Below are 21,881 nucleotides of genomic sequence, written 5' to 3' on the forward strand. Positions count from 1 at the left end.
TTTATTGCTTTTTTTTGACAATGTTATTAATCTTAGACAAACTTTTTTAAAAAGAATTTTTGCGTCAATTGATAAAGTTTTGGTGGCTTCCAAACCCCCTCCCCCCCGGGGCCTGAGAGCATGGGACATCTATCCACTCTCGTACACAAACTTTAACTTCCTTAATTAACTGAGCCAGGTCATTTTCTCCTACAATTCAAGTGATGCAGAACTGAAGTAACAGAGAACAGCCTCACTGGACTGGTGCTGCTCAAGTTGAAAAAAACTATTTAATAGAAAAACAAAATTATTTCTCAAACAGTGGGCCACAGCATGTTTACATGTGGGTCTTTAAAAATGTTAAACAAAATACTTTAAATTAAGATTTATTTCTTACAGAGTTGCCTTTGACTTGAAAATATTGCTTAGTCATTCCCACTAGTGGGCCATGGCATGTTAGGCCAGAAGCCAAGTGGGCCATAGATTGAAAAAGGTTGAGAACCACTGAAAGGCACTGTACCACAACTAATCTAGGAGGTCCTGCAACTAACTCCATATTTGCATACTTTATCGGGTCAAGTCTTACCTACCTTTGGAGAGCTTTCCCTTTGGCGAATGATGTAGTTGAGGTTGTTAGTAACGTGTGTGTCCAGAGATCGAGCGAGGTTCCAGGGTTTGCAGATCCAGTGATTGTCCTCGCCTCTGAGAAACAAAGTAAACAGAATGGACAAAGATTTTACTTTATAGTGTATGGTGACAATTTTTAATTGCAAATATTAAAACCATTTCATATGCAACTTGATAATAAAGTGACATGTTAGTCATGCTCATTGAGGAAGAAATAATGTCCTTGCTGGTATTTTTTCACTGTTTCAAGGGATGTACTTCAACTCACCAAGAATCCTGAGACAGCACCTTCCAATTCTAGAAACCTAGAATGTTGTCCCCCTGACAATGACAGAGTGGTGAGTGGGTTGTACAATATCTTGCTGGTAGCGTTCCCAAGTCTTCTAGCTGGGAGAGTTCATGGGATTGGAACGTGCTGTCTCAGGATTCTTGGTGAGTTGCTTTAGTGCATCCTGTAGATGGTTCACACTGTGGATACTGTCAGTCAGTGGTGGAGTGAGTGAATGCTTCTGGATGGGGTGATCATGAAGCAGGCTGCAATGCCCTGGATGATGGAGCTTCTTGAGTGTTGCTGAAGCTACATTATCATCAGAGAGTATTGCATCACACTCCTAACGAGCCTTGGAAGTAGTGGGCAGGCAGGACAGACTCATTTGTCCTGTTTCTTGTGGACTGGGCAATTTTCCACATTGCCAGTTGATGCCAGTGTCATAGCTGCACTGGAACTGCCAAGGATGCAACAAGCTCACTCCTTACCCCTTCCTATTCCCTCATATCACTCCCTACTCACCATCCAATCTATTCCTTTGAGCTCCCCCTTCCTTCCCTCCCACTAACTTTCTGACCCTCTCATTTTCCCCCTCCAATCCTCCACCTCCACACTCTAACCTCCCCAACTCGCCACCTTCCCCGACACCCACATCCTTCACTCCCCTGACACCCCCAACCCTCCAGCTGTCCTCTGCCCTTCCCAAATCTTCACCTCCTCCCTGACCCCCCCCCCAACACTCTTTACTATCCTTTCCACCTTCCCCTCTAAGAGATGGAATGCTCTGTCCTCAATAGAGGCCTCACCTTTGTCCCCCTTCTCCCACACCTGTCAACACAGTCTCCATGTCCACTTCTTCCAACAAGATGCTCCCCCCCACCCCACCTTTGAGGACCACTTCTCCAGACTTAAGCCGCCGCCTTCTTGGACACTTCATTCTAGCCATCAGCCCACTCTGGATCTTTGTATTTCCAAATGCTGCTGAGACATTAACCGTGGAAGAAAAATTGAATACAAAGGGGTAAAAGTTCACCTCTGTTTACAAGGACTTGCTGAATCAGCATAGTATTTAAACAATGGCGAGAAACCATAGGGACATCTGGTCCAGGGCTTGTAAAAGAGTAGCTCTACATAACGTTCTTTATTTCTTGAGAAAACATGTTTTCGAAACCTTCACTTCCCGTGACCCTGGTGAAAGGGCATATGTCGTGTAAGGTTGTGATTTCCTTTTCCCTTTCTCTAGTAACTCATTTGATTTCGCAAATTAACTTGTTTACTTCACTGTGTAAATTCAAGCTGTGCAACTGTGCAGTTCAGAGGGGAGCCCTGGCTGTGTCAGGGACTCGCTCTAATAAACTCTTCCGAAGCGTTACCCTGGCGTTCGTGAAATTCTTTCTCCGCAACACCACATCACCACTCCCCTCTTATTCTAATCTCATCCCCTCAGAAAGCTCTGCCTTCCACCAAGCCCAACCTCACTATCAAACTTGCAGACAAGGCGGTGCTGTTGTAGTCATACGTACTGACTTCCACCTTGCTTAGACCAGACTACAGCTGACCCCTCCTCTTACTTAAACCCTTGCACAGGACCCCACCAGAAGACATGAAGCTACTTTCTTACTGCATCATCACTTCCTGTCATCTCCTTTCCATGGCCTCCAACCTCACTGTTTCTCAGTCCCACACTCCCCTGTTTTGTCTCCTACACTAGATCCAGAAACCAAAATGTGGCGTAGATGGATTGATTTTGCGGGCTCCTGTCCCACCATCAACTCACTATGCACCCCATTCCAATCCTTCCCTACCCACATTCACAATACTTCACATGCCCTCCGTCACTTCAACAACTACTAGTACCCTGAACTTGACCGGATCAACTTATCAAGGATATCCAAACTCTGTGAGCCTCCATCCCACATTCCAAAGGTCTCAAAACCCCTCATTTATTTTTCAACAACAGACCCATGAACCTCCTCCACCTGGCAGAAGTTGTTCTCAATTTCAGTAACTTCTCCTTTGATGCATCTTACTTTAACCAAGTCAAAGAAGTAGCCATGGGCTACACAAGGGCCCCAGCTAAACTTGCCTTTTTGATAGCTATGTAGGCAAGGCACCTCAATTCTTCTTCTGCTACATTGATGATGACATTGATGCTGCCTCCTGCTCCTCAACTTTATCCACTTTGCAGCTAACTTTTACTCTGACCTCAAATTCACTTAATCAATCTCTGGCAACTCTCACCCCTTCCTCTCCACCTTCACCTCAGGAGACAAACTCTCTTAGAGACATTTTCTGCAAACCTACCAACCTCTTCACACCCGATCCCCTGTAAGGATTCCATTCCTTTCTCTCAATTCCTCCGTCTCACCTTTCTCAGGATGAGATCTTCCATTTCAGAACATCTGAAATGTCCTCCTTCAAAGACATGCGGCTTCTCTACTTCCATCAATTCAGCCCTTACTCATATCTCCTCTATTTCCTGCACATCTGCCCATGTCTTCTCCAACTGAGATGCAATACAAACAGGATTCCCTTTGTTCACCTACCACCCCACCGGCCTCCCTGTCCAACATATTATCCTCCTAATTTCCGCCACCTACAACGTGATTCCACCACCAGACACATCTTCCCTCACCATCCTTCTCTGCCTTCCACAGGGACCTCTCCCTGCACAACTCCCTTAACCATTCTTCCATTCCCACTAATCACCCCCTCGATACCTCCCTCTGTGACTGCAGGAAACATTATCTTGCACCCAACTCCTCCCTCCCCACCAGTCAGGGACCCAAAGAGTTCTTCCAAGTGAAGCAACACTCACTTTGAATCTGGAGGGATCATCAACTGATCCCAGTGTGGCCTCCTCTACATTGGAGAACTGGCCACAAACTGGGAGATAGTTTCGTTCAGCACCTTCACTCTGTCCTCTGCAATAACGGGGACCTCCCAGTGACCAACCGTCAATTCCACGCTGACATGTCGGTCCATGGCCTCGTGCACTGCCAAATCGTGGCCACCTGCAAATTGGAGGAACCACCTAATATTCCATCTGGGCACTCTCCAACCAGATGGCATGAAAATCGACCTCTGATTTCCATTAGCATCTCTCTCGCTCCCTCCCCCCCATCCCTTGTATCTTCTTTCCTCCAGCTCCTTACCCCCTTCCCCCTCCTCCCCTTATCATCTGTTTCCTTTCGTCTCTGTCCTCCCACCCATATCTACCTCAGATCAATTGTCTGAGCTGAACGTGCAAGAAATGATTTGCCTTGAGGTGACAGGGAACTGTAAGCACTTTCCAATTGGATACCAGGTACATTTTCCTGGACAGGTTTAGTGTAGATGTCGTGCTCCTCTTTGTTCTGACCACTAATTCAGTCTAAATTAGCTTCACATTCTATTTTTAAAGATTTTTTTGCTACAAGATTGAGAATGAAATTCAGCCGATGACAACATCAATTTTTCTTAGAAATACAAACATCCCTTGTGATCTGTTGCAACAGGTCAGAGTTACACTGATACTACAATATGATAGAGCAATGCCCATCTACCTGCTGATCAGAACCAAGGGAGGTTAGTGCAGAATATCTGCATCACGCCCTGGCATGGGGGCACCAGTACCTTCCCACCATCGAGAAAATCGACATCAGCCATCTGGGGAGCAGCAGCAATTATCAGAGATCCACACGACCCAGCACATGCTCTGTTCTCGCTGCTGCCATCAGGAAAGAGGTTTAGGTGCCACAAGATGCATACCAGGTTCAGGAACAGTTGCTACCCCTCCACCATCAGATTCTTAACAAAAGACTCAATCAGAGACTCGTTTAAGGACTTTTACTTTGCACATTATTTATCATTGATTTTTTTTTTCTGTATTGCATAGTCAGTTTACATTTTTATTTGTTTACATTTCTCTCTTTTGTATAATTTTTTTTTCCTGGAGTCCAGCCAACAGTTACCGACAAGTAGAATTTCTGCCTGGGCCACAGCAAAAAAAAATCTCAGGGTTGTATGTGATGTCATATTTGTGATGTCATATTTGAATGTGATGTCATATATGACATTAATCTGAATATCATAAGAACGCAACATGCAGAGATGATACGTAGAGCTTTTCCTCCTCAGTCATAGTTCTGTAACAACTGTAGGAATAATTATGCCAGACCATCTATAATCATTTCAGAAAAAGAAACAGTGGCTTGGATGTTGCAGAACCCTGAAATAAGGGAGATTTAGAGCAGTTTAAATCAGTGCAGGAGAAAAAGAAAAAGACCATGACTGCAGGGACAACCACTCAGTGTGGAGCCAGGTGAAGAAGAGGAGACTGGCTGGTCAGTTCCAGACCTACCCATTTGATGACCAATGACAGATCCTAACAAGTTGCACAGTTATCAAAAAGCAACCACTTTGTGTGCAGTAGCTATATCAGTATTTAGTAAAATGCTACAATTAAAATAGTTTATTCCACATTGCCCGAGTGTCACTTATCATTCTGAGATCACAAACTTAAAGGTTGCAGAGAGAAGAAAGTTCGACAGTTCATTCAGGATTACCACAAAATGACCACAAGATCAGAAGTGACTTTAGAGGCTAAGCCAAGAACCATGAACAAATAGAAATAAAAATCTCTCTGGAAGGAAACCACAGTAAAATTAACAAAAACATTGTCTAAATTGAGTCAGGAAATTAAATGAAACTTCAAGTATCAGCAACAAAATTCCCAGTCAGATACTGTTGAAAGTAAAAACAAAATTTTGTGCACTGCCTACCTGTCTTGACGCTGTTGGTAACAGCTAACAAACTGGGGCAGCTCGGTGCGAAGGTTATAGGTAAGTGGCAGCCACTTTGGACCATGTACACTCCCTTTTCCCCAAGTTATGGCCGCCAAACAATCCTTCACTGTCAGCAGGTTTTCACATGGAAACTGGTTGACCATGACATGGGGCCTCTGCTCACTCAGAGTCCTGCAAAGGTTTCACATAAAATGTACACAGAACATGAAAGGCAGGTTTGTCAAATGAACCACGTTATCCAAGTCATCAACAAGTTCTAATGTTGCTGTCAGAATATGGGCTTTTCTCCTCACAATAAAAGCAACTATGAGCAGGAGTACTCCATCAGGCCTGTCGGTCAATGCGACTACAACTTATCTATGCTGACCTCAACTGTGTCAGTTCCCCATAATACTCAATGATTCCAAATCTTTGGATGCTCAGAAAATATACAAAAAGAAGGCACTGGCAATCAACAGCAACTTTCTGCGGGTTGCAGAAAAACCTTTCCTTTTATTCATCTTCCGACCTGTTTTTACTCTAATCTGCAACCAGATTTTTCTTCACAGGCTGCTGAACCCCATTAATGATCTTTCAATCTCCTGGGTGATGAATGAGTCAGGCTAGCTGGAATGCAGGGCCTTAAAGAACTTGGCACCACCAAGGTCAAGGCCAGAAATGTACCGTGAAGGCTGGGATCCAAACTAGACTGAGACCTCCCCTATTCTCCATAATGACTAGTTACTGTTCAGTCATTACAAATAAATTTGTTAATCTCAGGGCAAGGCTGATTTATCAGAAATAGGTGTGACAAATCTCAGTTGTTTGCTGGCTAAAATACACCGGACACCACAATCTGACCAGAGGATTTAACCATTCACAGACTGGACCGGTACTCAGATTCTGGCAAAGAGAGAGGGGCAGTGGGTGCATGGGTTATGTCAACCTCCTTCTCTATTGCCTTAGAGTGAATCTTGATTCAATACAGACTCTTCTATCTACCCCGAGAATTCTCATCAGTGATTCCCACTGGATTTTATATCCCTCCTGATGCTGATTATAAACAAGCACATGGGGAGCTGTAAACAAGAGACAGCCCAAATGCATTACAAATCATAGTTGATGATCTTAACCAGGTCTATCTCAAGAAAACCCTGCCCAATTATCACCAACATGTACCAGAGGTCCCAGCACACTTGATAACTGCTACACTAAGATAAAGAAGGCCTATTGTTTGTTGCCAAAAATGCATTTTGGCTAGTCGTATCACCTGACAGTAATCCTTCTGCCTGCATGCAGACAGAAGTGAAAAAGAGAGACTCCAAAGATCAGGACAGCTGGAAGGTGGTTACAGGAGGATAAAGAACAGTTACAGGACTGCCATGAGTTAGTGGATTGGGCAATGCTCAAGAACTCAGCTGAGGATATGAATGATTACACCAGGGCCATTACAGACTTTATCAAAGCAGCTGTAGACAAGTGCGCTCCCACCAAAATTTTCAGGATTTTCCTTAACAAGCATCCCTGGGTAAACAATGAAATCTGGAATTTTGCCCGCAGGAAAAAGAATATCAAGGTGGAAGCATTAGGTATTAATGACGCAGTAGTGAAATGGGTTCAACAATGGTTGGATGGGAGATGCCAAAGAGTCATGCTGGAAAACGAACTGGAGGCCAGCGACAAGTGGAGTGCCTCAGGGATCGGTACTGGGTCCACTGCTGTTTGTTATAAATATTAATGATCTAGATGATAAAGTAGCAAATTTGATTAGTAAATTTGCAGATGATACAAAGGTTGGCAGTGTTGTGGACAGTGAGGAAGATTATAAAAGTTTACAGGGTGATATAGGACAGTTAGAAGAGTGGGCTGAAAGATGGCAGATGGAGTTTAATACTGATAAATGTGAGGTGGTACATTTTGGTAGGACTAATCAAAATAGGACCTACATATTAAATGGTAGACAAATGAGGGATGCAGTGGAACAAAGGGATTTAGGAGTCATGGTACATAATTCTCTGAAAGTTGAATCACGTGTGGATAGGATGGTGAAGAAGCCATTTGGCTTTCATAAATCAGAGTATAGAACACAGGAGTTGGGATGTTATGTTGAAATTGTACAAGGCATTAGAGAGGCCAAATTTGGAAAACTGTGTGCCCTTTTGTTCGCCGAATTACATGAAGGATATAAATAGTATAGAGAGTGCAGAGGAGATTTACGAGAATGTTGCTGGGGTTTCAAGGTTTGAGTTACAGGAAACGGTTGAGCAGGCTAGGAGTTTATTCCCTGGAGCATAGAAGGTTGAGGGGTAATTTGATAGAGGTATTCAAAATTATAAGGAGGACTGATAGAGTCAATCTGGATAGGCTTTTTCCACTAAGAGTGGGGGAGATTCAATCAAGAGGGCATAGATTGAGAGTAAAAGGAGAAAAGTTTAAGGAAAACATAAGGGGGAATTTCTTCACGCAGAGGGTGGTGAGGGTATGGAATAAACTTCTGGCAGTGGTGGTAGAAGCGAAATCGATGTTAATATTCTTTTTTTTAAACTTTATTTATTCATTCAAAAAAGAATATATGACGTATACAGCAATTAAACATGAACATTTTTTTTGTATATACAAAAAAGAAAAGAACCCCCCTTCAGCCATAAAAAAGAAAAAAGAATATTTTAAAAAATTAAATATACATATTAAAATCTAATCAATATAAATTGAAATGTAAATATTCCAAGTATAACAGCCACTTATTAATAAAAGAATTATAATCATCATGCAAAACATATGTAATTTTTTCCATTATTAAACAATATTTCATCTCATTATGCCATCTATTAATATCAATCATATTTGTATCTTTCCACGTACTAGCAATACATTTTTTTGCTACGGATAAAGCTAAATATACAAAAGCAAGCTGAAGCTTATCTAATCCCAAACCTTTCAAAGGTTGCAAACTACCCAATAAAAATACTGTTGGATCTAAAACTATTTTAATCTTATACAGATATTCTAAAAACGATTGAATTTTCTTCCAAAAAGATTGTATATGTATACATGACCAAACAGCATGAAGTTCCAACCGTATCACCACATCTAAAACACAAATCTGATTCATTAAAATCATATTTTAAAAATTTTTCAGGTGTCAAATATAATTGATGTAAAAAGTTGTAATTAATCATTGCAGAACGTGTACTTATCAATCTAGTTACACTATCATAACAGATATCTAACCAATCCTCTTCAGAAAAAATAAAACCAATATCCGCTTCCCATTTAATTTTAGATCTATCCCAACCCTTTTTATCCATACCATCTTGTAGTATTTGATACATAAATGAAATATACCCCTTCTCTGGTACCTTCATAAGAAAAGTCTCAAATTTAGTCATATCTCTACCAAACATACATTTTACCAAAGATCGGTTGATAATAAAGAATTCTTATCAATACCAAAATCTTCCCTCATCTGATTAAAAGATAAAAACTTACCCTCTTTAAAACAATCTCCCAAATTTTTCACACCTTTAAATCTCCAATCCAATAAACTTTGATTATGTATTGAAAAGGAAATAAGTTGATTATTATACAACGGAGTCAAAGCCAATAATTTACCCCTAGAACCTATCATTTTATTTTTCTTTATCCATAACTTCATTAAATGTTTTAGTATAGGCACATTATATTGTTGTAACAAATTCATATTCCACCTAAACAAAAATTGATGTATTTCAAATTCAGAAATACTTGCCATCTCAATTTTAGCCCAACTAGGAGGCCGTACCAAATCCATCAATGAGCTAATAAATTTAAGTTGGGCTGCCTCATAATAATTTTGAAAATGTGGTAAACGTTATCCCCCTAACTCATATTTCCAAGTTAATTTATTCAAAGCTACTCTCGAAAATTTACCCCTCCATAAAAACTGATGTTAATATTCAGGGACAGGTTGGATAGGTATATGGACGGTAGAGGGGTGGAGGGTCATGGGCCAAATGCAGGTCAGTGGGATTAGGTTGGAGATGATGTTTGGCACAGACTAGTAGAGCCAAACTGGCCTGTTTCTGTGCTGTAAATGGTTATATGGTTTTATGTGATATATTTGTACTCTGACAATAAATTTGAACTTTGAACTCAAGAACACTAGTCAGCCAATCAAGCCTTTGAGCCTGTTCTGCCATTCAAGATCAAGGCAATACCATATCCTAAAATCTGAACATGCCACATTTTTGATTTTCTGAAAGAGAAACAATACTGGAGATAGGATTCCTGTCCAAATCAAAAGTTGGACATTTTAAATTCCACTCCAGATACTAAGGATCCAAGGCTACTACTTCTTGCTGTTTGAAGATTCGCCTTAAACCACAGATGATCCAGCATCTCTTATTGGCAAACGTAACCCATGTGTTTCAGTCCTTCAGCTGGAACATTACACCCAGATCCTTCCAGGCTATCAGCAAAAATGCTGCAGTCTTACTCAGAGGAGAGCTCCCTCACCATTTATTCTCTAGTCACCATCCTCAAAAATGAGCTAGTCATTTACTCCAGATTTCAGGATCCTGCTGCTGACAAGTTTACAGACCCTTGAAGATCACTGGAGATTTTAGGATATGGTATTGCCTTGATCTTGAATGGCAGAACAGGCTCAAAGGCTTGATTGGCTGACTATAGTGTTCTTGAGTTCAAAGTTCAAATTTATTGTCAAGAGTAAAAATATATCGCATAAAACCAAAACATTTTCTTTTTTCACAGCTCCTGCTGGGCTTGCTGAATATTTCTTGCATTTACATCTTTTTATCTCAGCCTGTGAAGTGTTCTGAGAAGTCTTGCCAACGGGAAAGAAAAATAAGTATGCTAATTCCATTTAATTTTTCTCTTTTATGTTGCTTTATTAATTTTTCAATGCTATTCTGACTGGCATCACCAGCCAGACAATTCATCACACACACTCCATCACCTGCCACATAACCCCATGCCTTTTGTCAAGGAGAATAAATAATGTGGACACTCATTTCATCAATTCAGGTTGTCCACCACATCAAGGGAAGTCATGACATAGGCAGATTTAGTCACTGTCCAATCTGCTCCTTAATGAGTTTAACTTTCCACTACATTCATTTTTATGAATTAAAACTAAATTGTATGCCATTAGTTTCCTCTGGAAATGCTCCTTGCTGTGAAAGAGTCACTGACCTGTAGTCTTTGATATGATGGAACAAGTAAAGAATATCTGCCTCCATTTTATCTTCTGTGAAGACAAAGCGTGGGACATTCAGATTTTCAAGCACTTGATTAACATCTGTGTAAACCCTAGATGAAAAATTGTGGATATTAAAATATAAAGTACAACTGGATCATCTGAACAACTTTAGAGCTTCCACAAAAAGGGTAGCAAATTAAAATAAGAACAATTTTAAATAATAAGACACATGGTACATTGCAGCTTCAAGAGCCAAATACACCTGTACTACATTCCTTTGCTCCGTAATCACATGATGAATATAGTACAGGTGCCCAACCTTTTATCCGGGATTCTGAACACCAGCAACCTCCAAAAATCAGCACTTTTTTTTTCCCCCCCTCGGTAGATAACATCTGCTCATCAAATATGGCTTTTACACATTAGTAACGTTAATTTCCTGTAATAAATTAGCATTTTTACCTACAGAATGACCGTTCGCACAGGCAGAGTTTTTACACTAAACAAAGTTGAGTTACAGTGATTTTGGAGTTGCTGTGATTTGGGAGGCTGGACGTTTGAGGTGGGGGTAAGATGATTGAAATATAACTGAGTTTTAAAAAATGTTGTGCAAATATTCTCCATTTTCAGAGGGAGACCACTTCAGTCCCCCATTCCCCCCCTCCCCCGTTGGCATCCTCTCTTACGTTCGGTGGAAAGATAACTCGTGGGCCCCAGCACCCGGTAGGAGAGAAGCAGGTGGCAGCTGGCTCAATGGCCATCTTCTTTACCCATAATTCCCCCACCCAACTGGAACTGCTCTGCGTATCCCTGGCTCTGGCAGAGTGGTTCCAGCTGGGTGGAGGAATTATGGATAACGAAGATGGCCCTTGCTCCTGCACTGAGCCGTTGCCGCAAGCTGGTGCGGCGCTCCAGTGAACTCTGGGCTCGGCAGCACTGCACCCCTGGTGCCATGTTAGGAGTGAGATGGGGGGTGGGGGAAGGAAGAAAGAAAACAGACGGCTGGGGAGCCAACGGATGGACGGACAGGTGCAGGGCTGGCGCTATCACTAGACGAACTCGGAACCCGCCTAATGTGCAGTCAGTGTGGCTGGACGTCTGGTGTGTTACCCGACCCGGCACCCAGGGTGAGTGCCTCACTGATGGCTAGGATAAGCGCCCTCTTCTGCATACAGCTGCACTGCCAGGGTGTGCCCAAGGGCTGGCCCAATGAGCTGGTGGAGTGCCTGAAAGCCACCGGCACCCAGCTCCACTGTCCTGATGGCCAGTTCTACTCCGAGCTGCCCAAAGCCGCGTACGGGCATCTCCCTCACCACCAGATCAGCCTTCTCCTCTTCGAGTGGCTGGACATTAACATCCCTGGCTGCTCCAGAGCCGCATCCACCATCATATTGTCCTGCGCCTCCGCTCTCTGGGGTCAGGACTCAAACGTCATGAAGGTGCAGTCCATGCTCCGGCAGTGGAAGCAGGGAGAGCAGGTCAGACACTCCATCATCCATTTCAAATAGCCTGGCACCAGCCCTGAGGAGGTGTGGTGGGTGGGGGGGGGTGAAGAGAAACAGATGGTGGGGCTAGGAGCGAAGCATTTGCTTAAAGAGACTGCCATTTTAAAATTATTCTGAAATCTGGAAGATTCCGAACAATGGCAGGTGTCCAATCCCAACGATCCCGGATAAAAGGTTAGGCAACTGTAACATGTGTAAGTCATTTAGTTCCTCAAACCGGATATAATATTCTATTAGATCATAAATGAAGTCCATCTCAACTCCTTCCACTCCACTTTGGTTCCTTAATGCAAATTGCCCCTTCTGGACAGTGACTGATCACTTGGTTTAGGAAGTTTACAACCTATCTGCATTGAATAAATTTGTGGGAGAGAGTTCCAGACCTTCACAACCTGACTTTACTTTTCAGTTACTCTCTCTCACCGCAAATTACCTCAGAGAATATACTTTCCACCTACTTGTCAATTCCTTTCAGCTATCCTCAGAACTCCAATTACATCACCCTTCGATCTTCTCCAAACCTGGGAATCAAAGCTATTTTGTGGTAACAGCCTCACAGTTTAACCTTCCTCGCCCCAGTTTTATTGTGGTTAAACTGATCTCCTCTCACTCTAGTTTAACATACTTTCCTAAGTTTCAGTGCCCAAACCAGAAAACAATACTTGCAACTGTAATCTAACAAGTGTTTTAGAAAACTGCAATAGAATTCCTACCCTTTGTATTCTCTTTGTTTTGACCAATGGTTTTTAATGACAACCACAAAACCTAATCAGATCTGGCTCCTCACTTAAGTATATTGATTCCCTTTCTTCTTGCATTCAAGGCAAATGATTTATCTCACACTTCCCCCAAAGCTGAATTTTAGTTGCCAGTTTTGGCTGCTCATTTATTATCAATGAACCTTTGTAACTTATTGGTTTCCCCTGCTCTATAAATCAACCACTTGGCATCATCAACAAATCTGAAAATGCCATTGAGTATTCTTTCAACTAAGTCATTGATAAATATAGTGAATACCCAAGGAGTTGGTTTATATTCATGGAACACGTCATTCATCAAATTCCTCACATATTAATACTAAATGCAAACGCCACGCCATTGACGCTTCCAGGATACTGAACCACAGCCATGCCTGTTCTTGACTTAGTAATCCAGCAAATCGTTACTTCATTCAAATTATGGAAATTATACAAGGATGGAAAAAAATAAAAATGTCAGAATAAACTCAAACACTTTACAAAATGTTGTTCATGAATTTCAATTAGAAAGTGCAAAAGTGAAGTATCAAAAGCAATTAGAATACAGATTTAAAAATAAGATAGCTCTTTGGATAACTCAATCAAATTTTTTTTTTGCCATGGCAGGTTTTCTGATGGAATGTCAGAGGAAATACCAATGGACTTTGATGAGATCATGTTCCTCTAACCTCCAAAAGATCAAATTGAGATCAGTGGCATTTTTGGGATGATTGAGTAATTGGCAACTTCATGAGTTCTTTCAATATGGAATCTGGGAAAACTAAATAGTTGCTACATTTATGAGCAAGTTCAGACAAGTAAAAAGCTCTTAAAACTAACAGCTGTTTCCAGTTGACACACTTGTCAAGGACGCTGAATGAATGGACAATGTATATGTTGAAGATGTGAATAAAAGGAAGCTGGCTGAGGCAGCACGGCAGGCCCTTTTCATCTATTAGCTCTACAAAAACGAGACATGCCCAACTCAGCAATTTTCTGAAACAGTACATAATGAACTGCACCATTTCCTTTAGAAGCAGGGCACAATAAAAGGCACAAACGTACTTGAAAATTTTATCCTTCCGATAAACTGGAGGTTCAATTGGAAGAGGAAGAATTTCTTTATTCTCAGTTAAAACAGCCTGAAATTCAGAAAACGAATCTCGTTAATATTGTTAAACAACAAAATGCATTTTATAATTGCTTCATCAATGATTTTCCTTCAATTATAAAAGGCCCATAGAGAAGAAGTTTCACGACGACTGCACAAATGTTCAATTCCAGTCACAACTCCTTAACAAATGAGAAAGTTCACATGTGTATGTAGTATGACCAACCTAGTTCAGGCAAAGGCCGTTTCTGATAGGGAATTTCCACTAGAAAAATATTGGACAATGACCATCCCAGGAAAATAAGGATTTCTAAAATTTAAAAAAAAAATTTCACATTATGAACCATATTAATCAAAATACACAAACATTTCCCTCTTGAATATACACAGTGTCATTTTCTCCCCCTTTTTCCCCCCCCTCCCTTCCCTCCCTCCTTCCCACAGGAAAACAAGGTTTGAGCCCCTATCTTTGACAAGCACTGGCTTTACCACTAATATCCAGAGGATATTGAGCACAGTTTGGTCACCGAACTACAGGAAAGGTATCAATAAGATCGAGTGATTTACTAGGAGGATGGCCAGATATTATGAACTGAGTTATAGGGAAAGGTTAAACAGGTTAGGACTTTATTCCCTGGAGCACAGATGAATAAGGGGAGATTTGATAAAGGTATTTAAAATTATGAGGGGGATAGACAAAGAAAATGTAGTAGGCTTTTTCCCCCCCCGAGGGTAGATGAGATACAAACTAGAGGAGATGGGTGAATAGTGAAAGGGGAAAAATTTAGAGGGAACATAAGGAGGAACTTCTTCATACAGAGAATGATGGGAGTGTGGAATGAGCTGCCACCTGAGGAAGTGAATGCAGGCTCTATTTTAACATGCAAGAAGAATTTGGACAGGTACATACATGGATGGGGGATGGGAGTGGTATGGAGGGTATAGACGGGTGCAGGTCAGTGGGACTAGATTAAAAAAGTAGTCTGGCATAAACTAGAAACGCCAAATGGACCTGTTTCTGTACTGTAGTGTTCTATAGTTCTACGATCACCACCATCCAGCAGTGGTTACGAAAGATCAAAGATAATGTTGACCACTTCCTGACACCCTAATGCCTATCCACAAGCACCAGGAAAGAGTGGTACACTTTGGATGATTGTAATTTCAACAATGCTCAAGAAATATATCATCCAGGACATCTGACTGACATAACACACACCACTCACTCTAAACCTTTATTCCTCCAGCACTGGAATACAGTGACTAGTGTGAACCATCTACAAAATGCTGTCACCTCTCCCCAACAAGACAAGCGTTCCAAGTGCAAGGAGACATCACAACCCTTAAGGTCTCATTAAAGCAATTTACAATTAGGATTTGGAAATCCCATCGCTATCCTTTAGCTCTTAATCCAAAAAACATCAAACACAAGAACTATAGGAGTTTGAAAAGTTCGTTCATTACCACCGCCTTAAAGTTAAGTGCGGGGAAACCCTGACCCCAAAAAGACAAATAAATGATTCAACAAACACTATTAATAGAACATTTTGAATACAAGTATCAATCGTACACTTAATTTACATCAATGTATATCAGCTCCACTGTTATCAGGGTGGTTAGTGTTGGTTGGACAACAATGGGTTTCACTGTGATTAAATTGCCTTAAAAAGAGCACACCCTCTTATAGCTTTTTCAAGGGATAATCAGTTTTCGAATATTTGGTAGATGGTTATGAAAGGGATCAATTCATGTTCTTTGAGCAATTGAGGAATAAATATGCTATACCACATATTTCAATTAAGAGCATGTTTAAGAGATAAGCTTGGACCAACTATGTTTTTTCCTAAAAATAAAATTTCTTCTTAGGAGAGGAATTGTTCAAAAAAATGTACTTCTAGGATAGATTCATTTTTACAAGCAGGAACTCCAAAACAAGGACTTCAAAGATCTAAACAGAGATGGGAAACAGATTTGAATATTATAATTGATCAACAAATATGGGAAGATTTATGCAAGGATTATTTGACTAATACTATTAATGTTAGATATAGATTAGTTCAATATAATTTTTTACAACAGTTATATCTTATACCACAGAAATTGAATAGATTGAAATCAGATTTATCTGTTCAGTGTTTTAGATGTGATGCAGATCTAGGATCTCTAACATTCAATTTGGTCTTGTCCCAATGCAAGGCCTTTTTGGACAGATTTACAGAATTTTTTTGGAACAAGTATTGTTTTTCTGCAAAGTCTTGATTTATTTTTATTATGGAATATTGAAGGTACAAGGACTAAATTAAAATTCTCAGTTTATCAATTGGAATTTGTTAAATTAGCTTTAGAAGGTAGTGAGGAAATATATTGCAGTTACTTGGAAGTTTGATACATCTTTGGGTATATTAAGGTGGTATGCAGAGATTCAAAGTTGCATTCCTTCGGAAAAAAATTACATATAATTTGAGAAATAAGTATTCCACGTTCATGCAAATTTAGTACCATACACCCAAATAATGGGATTAAATTTGTAATGATGTCCTTCCTATGCACCTTGACCTGTGAGGTTCTCCTCTGTGTGGTTATGAAGAATTTGAAGATATGTGCCAGACGATGTTTCTCTATGCAATCCAAAAATTATTTCTATTTCTTCCTCATTTTTTCTCTTTTCTTTTTATATTTATAGATTTATAGTATATATTTAATATTTTTTGTTGGGGGTGGTTGGGTGGGATGGGTGAAAACCATCATGTATGTAACTTTATTTTGGTTCTTTCAAAATCTGTATAATATTAATTATTATTACCACATGTAGGGAAAATTTTTAAATAAAATATTCAAAAAAAGAGCACAGCTCTTTTAAAAAGACTGGTCAAGGCCTCCAGACCAAAACCAGCATTCCAGCAAAGAATTAGAATCTTCAAACAAAAAACAGTATGTGGCTGAGAGAGAAAAAAATTATAATACCATAAGAAATATTCAGGATTCTTAATAGTTAAAAGTCAAAATGCAGAACATCAAATTAATAGCCATTCTGCTCAGTATGACAAAAATTTATTGAGAATTTATTTTCTACATCTTGGTGACCAAATGTACCAAGTCCTCACCTTAAAGTAGTCTTCTGGAGGTTCACATCTGTTTGAATCAACCTCCCTCAGATCAGATGGCTGCCAAGGGTACAGCCTGCATTTCCTGATGAGAGGGTCTTGCTCACCATATGCATGATCCCACGTGACCTCTTCTGCACAAAACATTCAATGAAAGTTTCAGGAGTGGCTCCCACTTCTGGCACATGCAGCATGTTACACATCACAACATTTCATATCAGTTCTTCACCCCATTAAAAAAAAGGCTTCTGGTATTTGAATGTAAATAGCTCAATGAAGATGGCACACAAATAATAACGAATAAAACAACATTTATAATATTGCTTTGATTCCTGGGTGACAGAAGAGGTAAAAGAACAGAGATTGCACTTCACTCGACGACACAAGAAAAAACCAAGGGGAGTGATGTTCTTGGAGATAGAAGGAAATGGGCCTCAGATTCTCCAAGGGAACAGTCCTTTGGAATGCTGAAAGGGTAGATGTGCCCAATAGCAACATCTTGTTGCTTCAATATTTAGTGGAAATTACTCAGGATAATCCATTGCTTACAAGAAGAGAACCAGAGGAACATTGTTCTTGCTCTGTCTGTGGGGGAGGAGGGGAGGGGGGAAAGAGCAAAGGTACAGGCAATGAATGTGATGTGGTCGAGTCCTGTCATCCATGGTACAGGGAAGCTATGCTGCATGAAAAAGGAGGACATCACAGAAGCACCTTCATGGAAAGTCTTATCAAAGCAGGTAACTTCCTGAGCCACCTCAGATTTGACATTCTTGTTGTGAATGACAATCCTGAGCTCACAACACATTAATTTATCTTACACAAATTTTTAAAAAGCTTTTCTCACTTTCTGGATCACTGCAAATGTCACATACTGACATGGAAAAAAATGAAAACAGGAAGAGGAAGACATTGTTTGTTAATTTATTTAGTCGATGAATCAGTAGGGAATAACATCAATTTAAGCAAATGGGCTCTTCAGTGAACCTTTTTGTTAAATAGCTCCTGCAACGCACGTTTTGATGCATGCATGCCAGCTTTAGAGCAAATATTTGCAAAAGCTTTTTCAGTAATTAGGTATGCCTTGCAAATAAGGTGGATAATAGAAAGAACACTCAAAGTTATTGTTTCAGTATAGGCGACCTCTGCATATTGGCATTCAGGTAATTTTTTTTGTTTTTATTGTTAAGAGTATATACAGACATCACATACAACTCTGAGATTCCTTTCTCCTGTGGGCACAGCAGAATTACCACTAATTAGTGTAAAAAAATAAACCACGCAGCATGAACGAACTGTAAACAGATAACAAATGTAAACAAACCGACTTCCCCTCAGTCTCACCGCCTCAATGCCCAGTAATGGGAGGGCTTTAGACTGCAGTCCTTCTGATCAGCACCCTCGCGATGGCAGCACCAAGCATCAGTGCATTCTGCAGCCTGGAATATGCCAGTCAGCAGCATTTCTACACTGACATCTCCACGTCCTGAAAGACGAACAGGTTTTGGGCAGACAAAAGTGCGTCTTTCACCAAGTTGATGGTCGTCCAGCAGTTCTGGATGTCTGACTCTGTGTGCACCCCTGGTAACAGCTTGTAAATCAGAGTCCTCTGTCACCCTGCTTCTGGGGATGAACTGTGACAAGGACCCTTGCATCGCCTGTTACAAAGAATGGGCCTGGGCCCAATGCCCACCCAGTCCCACAAAGCTGTGTCGAATTCAGCCAGCAAACCATCGCTTCTGGGAGTCTTACTCAACCCAAAGATACAGATGGCATCTGTGAGCTCCCCTCATGTAATTGGCTGGTCTGGACTTTTCCACTAGCTGTCATCCAAGACCTCCATGATACAGGATAGGGTCAGTCTGTCTGTAGCCTTCGTGTCGTACAGTTCAACATAAAAGGATCTACAGATTCTCTGTATGCCTGCCTGTGAGGAGATGTGACTGAGCCATCCTCTTCCTTAAAACTGTGGACCTTTTCAACTCACATTTGACACAAGTATAGACAATGTGGCTTCACCATATGGATAAAATTGAAATTGAATACTTTCTAAAAATTCTACCCCTCTCCCGGTAAAGAGACATGAACCTTTGATCTGGAAACACTAATTCAAGCCCTGCACGTGCACAAATTAAAAAGGGTCTTTTTTAAAATAAATATCCAGAGAAAGTTCCTCAATGTGCAGCAAAGAGGGAACGCATGCTTCACTTCAGCTTCCTTGTCTTCTGTTCATCAATCTAACAGTGGACAATACAAGTTTTGTTAAATTGGTATAATCTGCAACCACACATCTAAATCCACCATTACAACATCTTAAAATAATTTTATGAAATAACTATCAGAACTCTACTTACCACCGTGATTGAGATTCTGCAAGGGCCACAATAAGGAGAAAGTCATCTGCTTCGGCATATAAAAGAATGGAACGATTTGAAATGTTGGTTCATCTGAATGTTGGATCTGAGACCCAAACTCATCCATAACGTACCAAATTGGCACTTGTTCCTCTGCCGACTATATAGATGAACAAAAGAACCAAAATGAGCATGCATGCAAGTTCTCTCATTATTACAAAAGCCTAGACAATAACCATCCTCCCACCCGACACTCAACTTCTGATTCTTGCATTCTCAGCACCACAAAACAATGCATGGCAAATCACCCCTCAGAAAAGAAGCTGCCTCTTTCATCTAGAAGAATCCTTTTAGAACCAAAATGGAAAATGAGAGCATTTTCCCTTCATGACAAATTGAATTTAAATTTAGACATACAGCACGGTAACAGTTCCTTTCCAACCACAAGCCCGGGCCATCCAATTTCACCCGATTGACCTACAACCCCAGTAAGTTTTGAACAGTGGCAGGAAACCAGACTTCCCAGGGAAAATCCATGCAAACATAGGGAGAACATACAAACTCCATAAAGACGGAGCAGTATTTGAACCCTGGTCCCACCTGATCACTGGTGCTTCAACAGAGTTGCGCTAACATTTACACTAACCATGCTGCCCCAAGATGAGGATGACATCACTGTTTCAGGATACAGTGCAACAATGGTACTGTAATTAAATTTAACATTCAAACTGCACAAGAAATCAATATAAAGTTAATTACATTTTTGTGGAAAATCAATAATGCAGCTTCATTTTTAGCACAATTTCAGCATTATTTTGGTATCAATTTGTACTTTTTTAATGCATCCTTCTTACCCCCTGGGACAGCTTATATGTGTAGCTAAAAGCACACAACTCCGCCAACACCTTGTCGATGACATCATCATCTGGGACTTCTCCATGGAATTCCACCCCAGTAAGATTGGCCAACCGATGCAGCAGGCCAGGGATTTCCCACAGATGCTGACGAGCCTGACCCATTCGATAGGTCCAGGCATGATCAATCAAAAAAATACTGTAATGCAGGAAAATAACTATTAGAAATACTACCCATCTGAAAGTTAATTATAAAAGGTCATGTACAGATACATGGCATTAAAATACATTTTCAGCAAGCTAAAAAAAAATAAATACAAAGCTCGGGAATAAAGGTCACAGAGCATGTCAGATTATTGTCTTTCTAAGAGGACTGTCACTCTTTAGTCAGAGAAGCAAAGATTGTTAATTCAAAGGTTGGTCAAGGAATAGAAGATGGAGGCGTTCATTTAAAGAAGATTGAAATCTTGAACTGCGGCAAGACAGAAAGAAGGAGTGCAGGGGTTAATGGAAAGAAAATCCTGAAAGTGTGTGGTGGTCTGAGGCGAAGAGAGGATCATCAAAATGACCAAGAAGATCACTGGAGTCTCCCTATCCTTTAATGACAACATTTACCGGGATCATTGCTTAAATGGGGGCCAAGGAATTATCGAAGACCCTTTCCAGTCAGCACACATTATCTTTGACTGACTACCATCAAGAAGGTGGCACAGGGCGTTCCCACAGCCTCCCACTCCAAGCTGTTCTCCCATAGCTGGGCTGGGACAGAGGGTGGGTTAAATAAAAAAAATTTTTAAGAGAAAAGAAAGGCAGAGGAACATTAGGACTGCCAGGCTAGGAAATGAAGAAGTTCGATCAGATCGATGAACAATATCCTGTAACTGAGTAAATCATCCAAAATATTTATATATTTATGTAAATATATATGATATATTATGTACTGTGTGTTGTGTGCATGTGTGCGTGCCAAAGTCTGGAGAAAGACTGTTTCATCGGGTTATACATGTGCAGTCAGATGATAATAAACTTGATCTTGAAAACAGAAAAGCTCAAAAGAAAGATTAAATCAAAAAAATAAGCTCAGGTCACACACATTTCTGGACAGAGGGAATTTTGGGTTCTTTGTCCATTGCAGATGAGATGCAACATGCAGTGCTCTGAGGGCAGGAGGGAGAAATGTAAAACAGCCCATACTATAAGGCTGATGTTTAACATCTTCACCTGAATAAAACTGACTTACAAAAAACATTAGCTTCCAGTTGTAATTGACCGATGTTGCAGGGATGGGTGAATCCAAGAAATAAATATGAGTGAATTAAGACAAAAAGGCAATGCAAAGCTAACAAATATCAGACAGTGAAGAAATTATTCAACAATGCGCT

General features: G+C 40.6%; 1 protein-coding gene and 1 long non-coding RNA gene across 2 annotated transcripts in view; one reads left to right on the forward strand and one right to left on the reverse strand.

Annotated features, from left to right (window-relative positions):
• The window catches only part of ttll12 (tubulin tyrosine ligase-like family, member 12), a 54,146-nt gene that overhangs the window by 23,776 nt on the left and 8,489 nt on the right, over window positions 1-21,881 (reverse strand). Inside the window, exons 3-9 of the mRNA XM_069903417.1 lie at window positions 20,500-20,698; window positions 19,646-19,805; window positions 17,295-17,428; window positions 14,145-14,221; window positions 10,831-10,947; window positions 5,638-5,832; window positions 570-681 (exon numbers count right to left, since the gene is read on the reverse strand). Of these exons, the coding sequence (XP_069759518.1) occupies window positions 570-681; window positions 5,638-5,832; window positions 10,831-10,947; window positions 14,145-14,221; window positions 17,295-17,428; window positions 19,646-19,805; window positions 20,500-20,698 (994 nt within the window). The remainder of the gene's footprint in view (window positions 1-569; window positions 682-5,637; window positions 5,833-10,830; window positions 10,948-14,144; window positions 14,222-17,294; window positions 17,429-19,645; window positions 19,806-20,499; window positions 20,699-21,881) is intronic.
• On the forward strand, window positions 10,391-14,143 carry LOC138745911 (uncharacterized). Its single transcript, XR_011346580.1, has 2 exons — window positions 10,391-10,486; window positions 13,707-14,143. It is a non-coding gene; the product is annotated as an uncharacterized lncRNA (long non-coding RNA).

The sequence above is a fragment of the Narcine bancroftii genome, chromosome 11 (genome assembly GCF_036971445.1).
Source record: "Narcine bancroftii isolate sNarBan1 chromosome 11, sNarBan1.hap1, whole genome shotgun sequence".
Classification (NCBI taxonomy): domain Eukaryota; kingdom Metazoa; phylum Chordata; class Chondrichthyes; order Torpediniformes; family Narcinidae; genus Narcine; species Narcine bancroftii.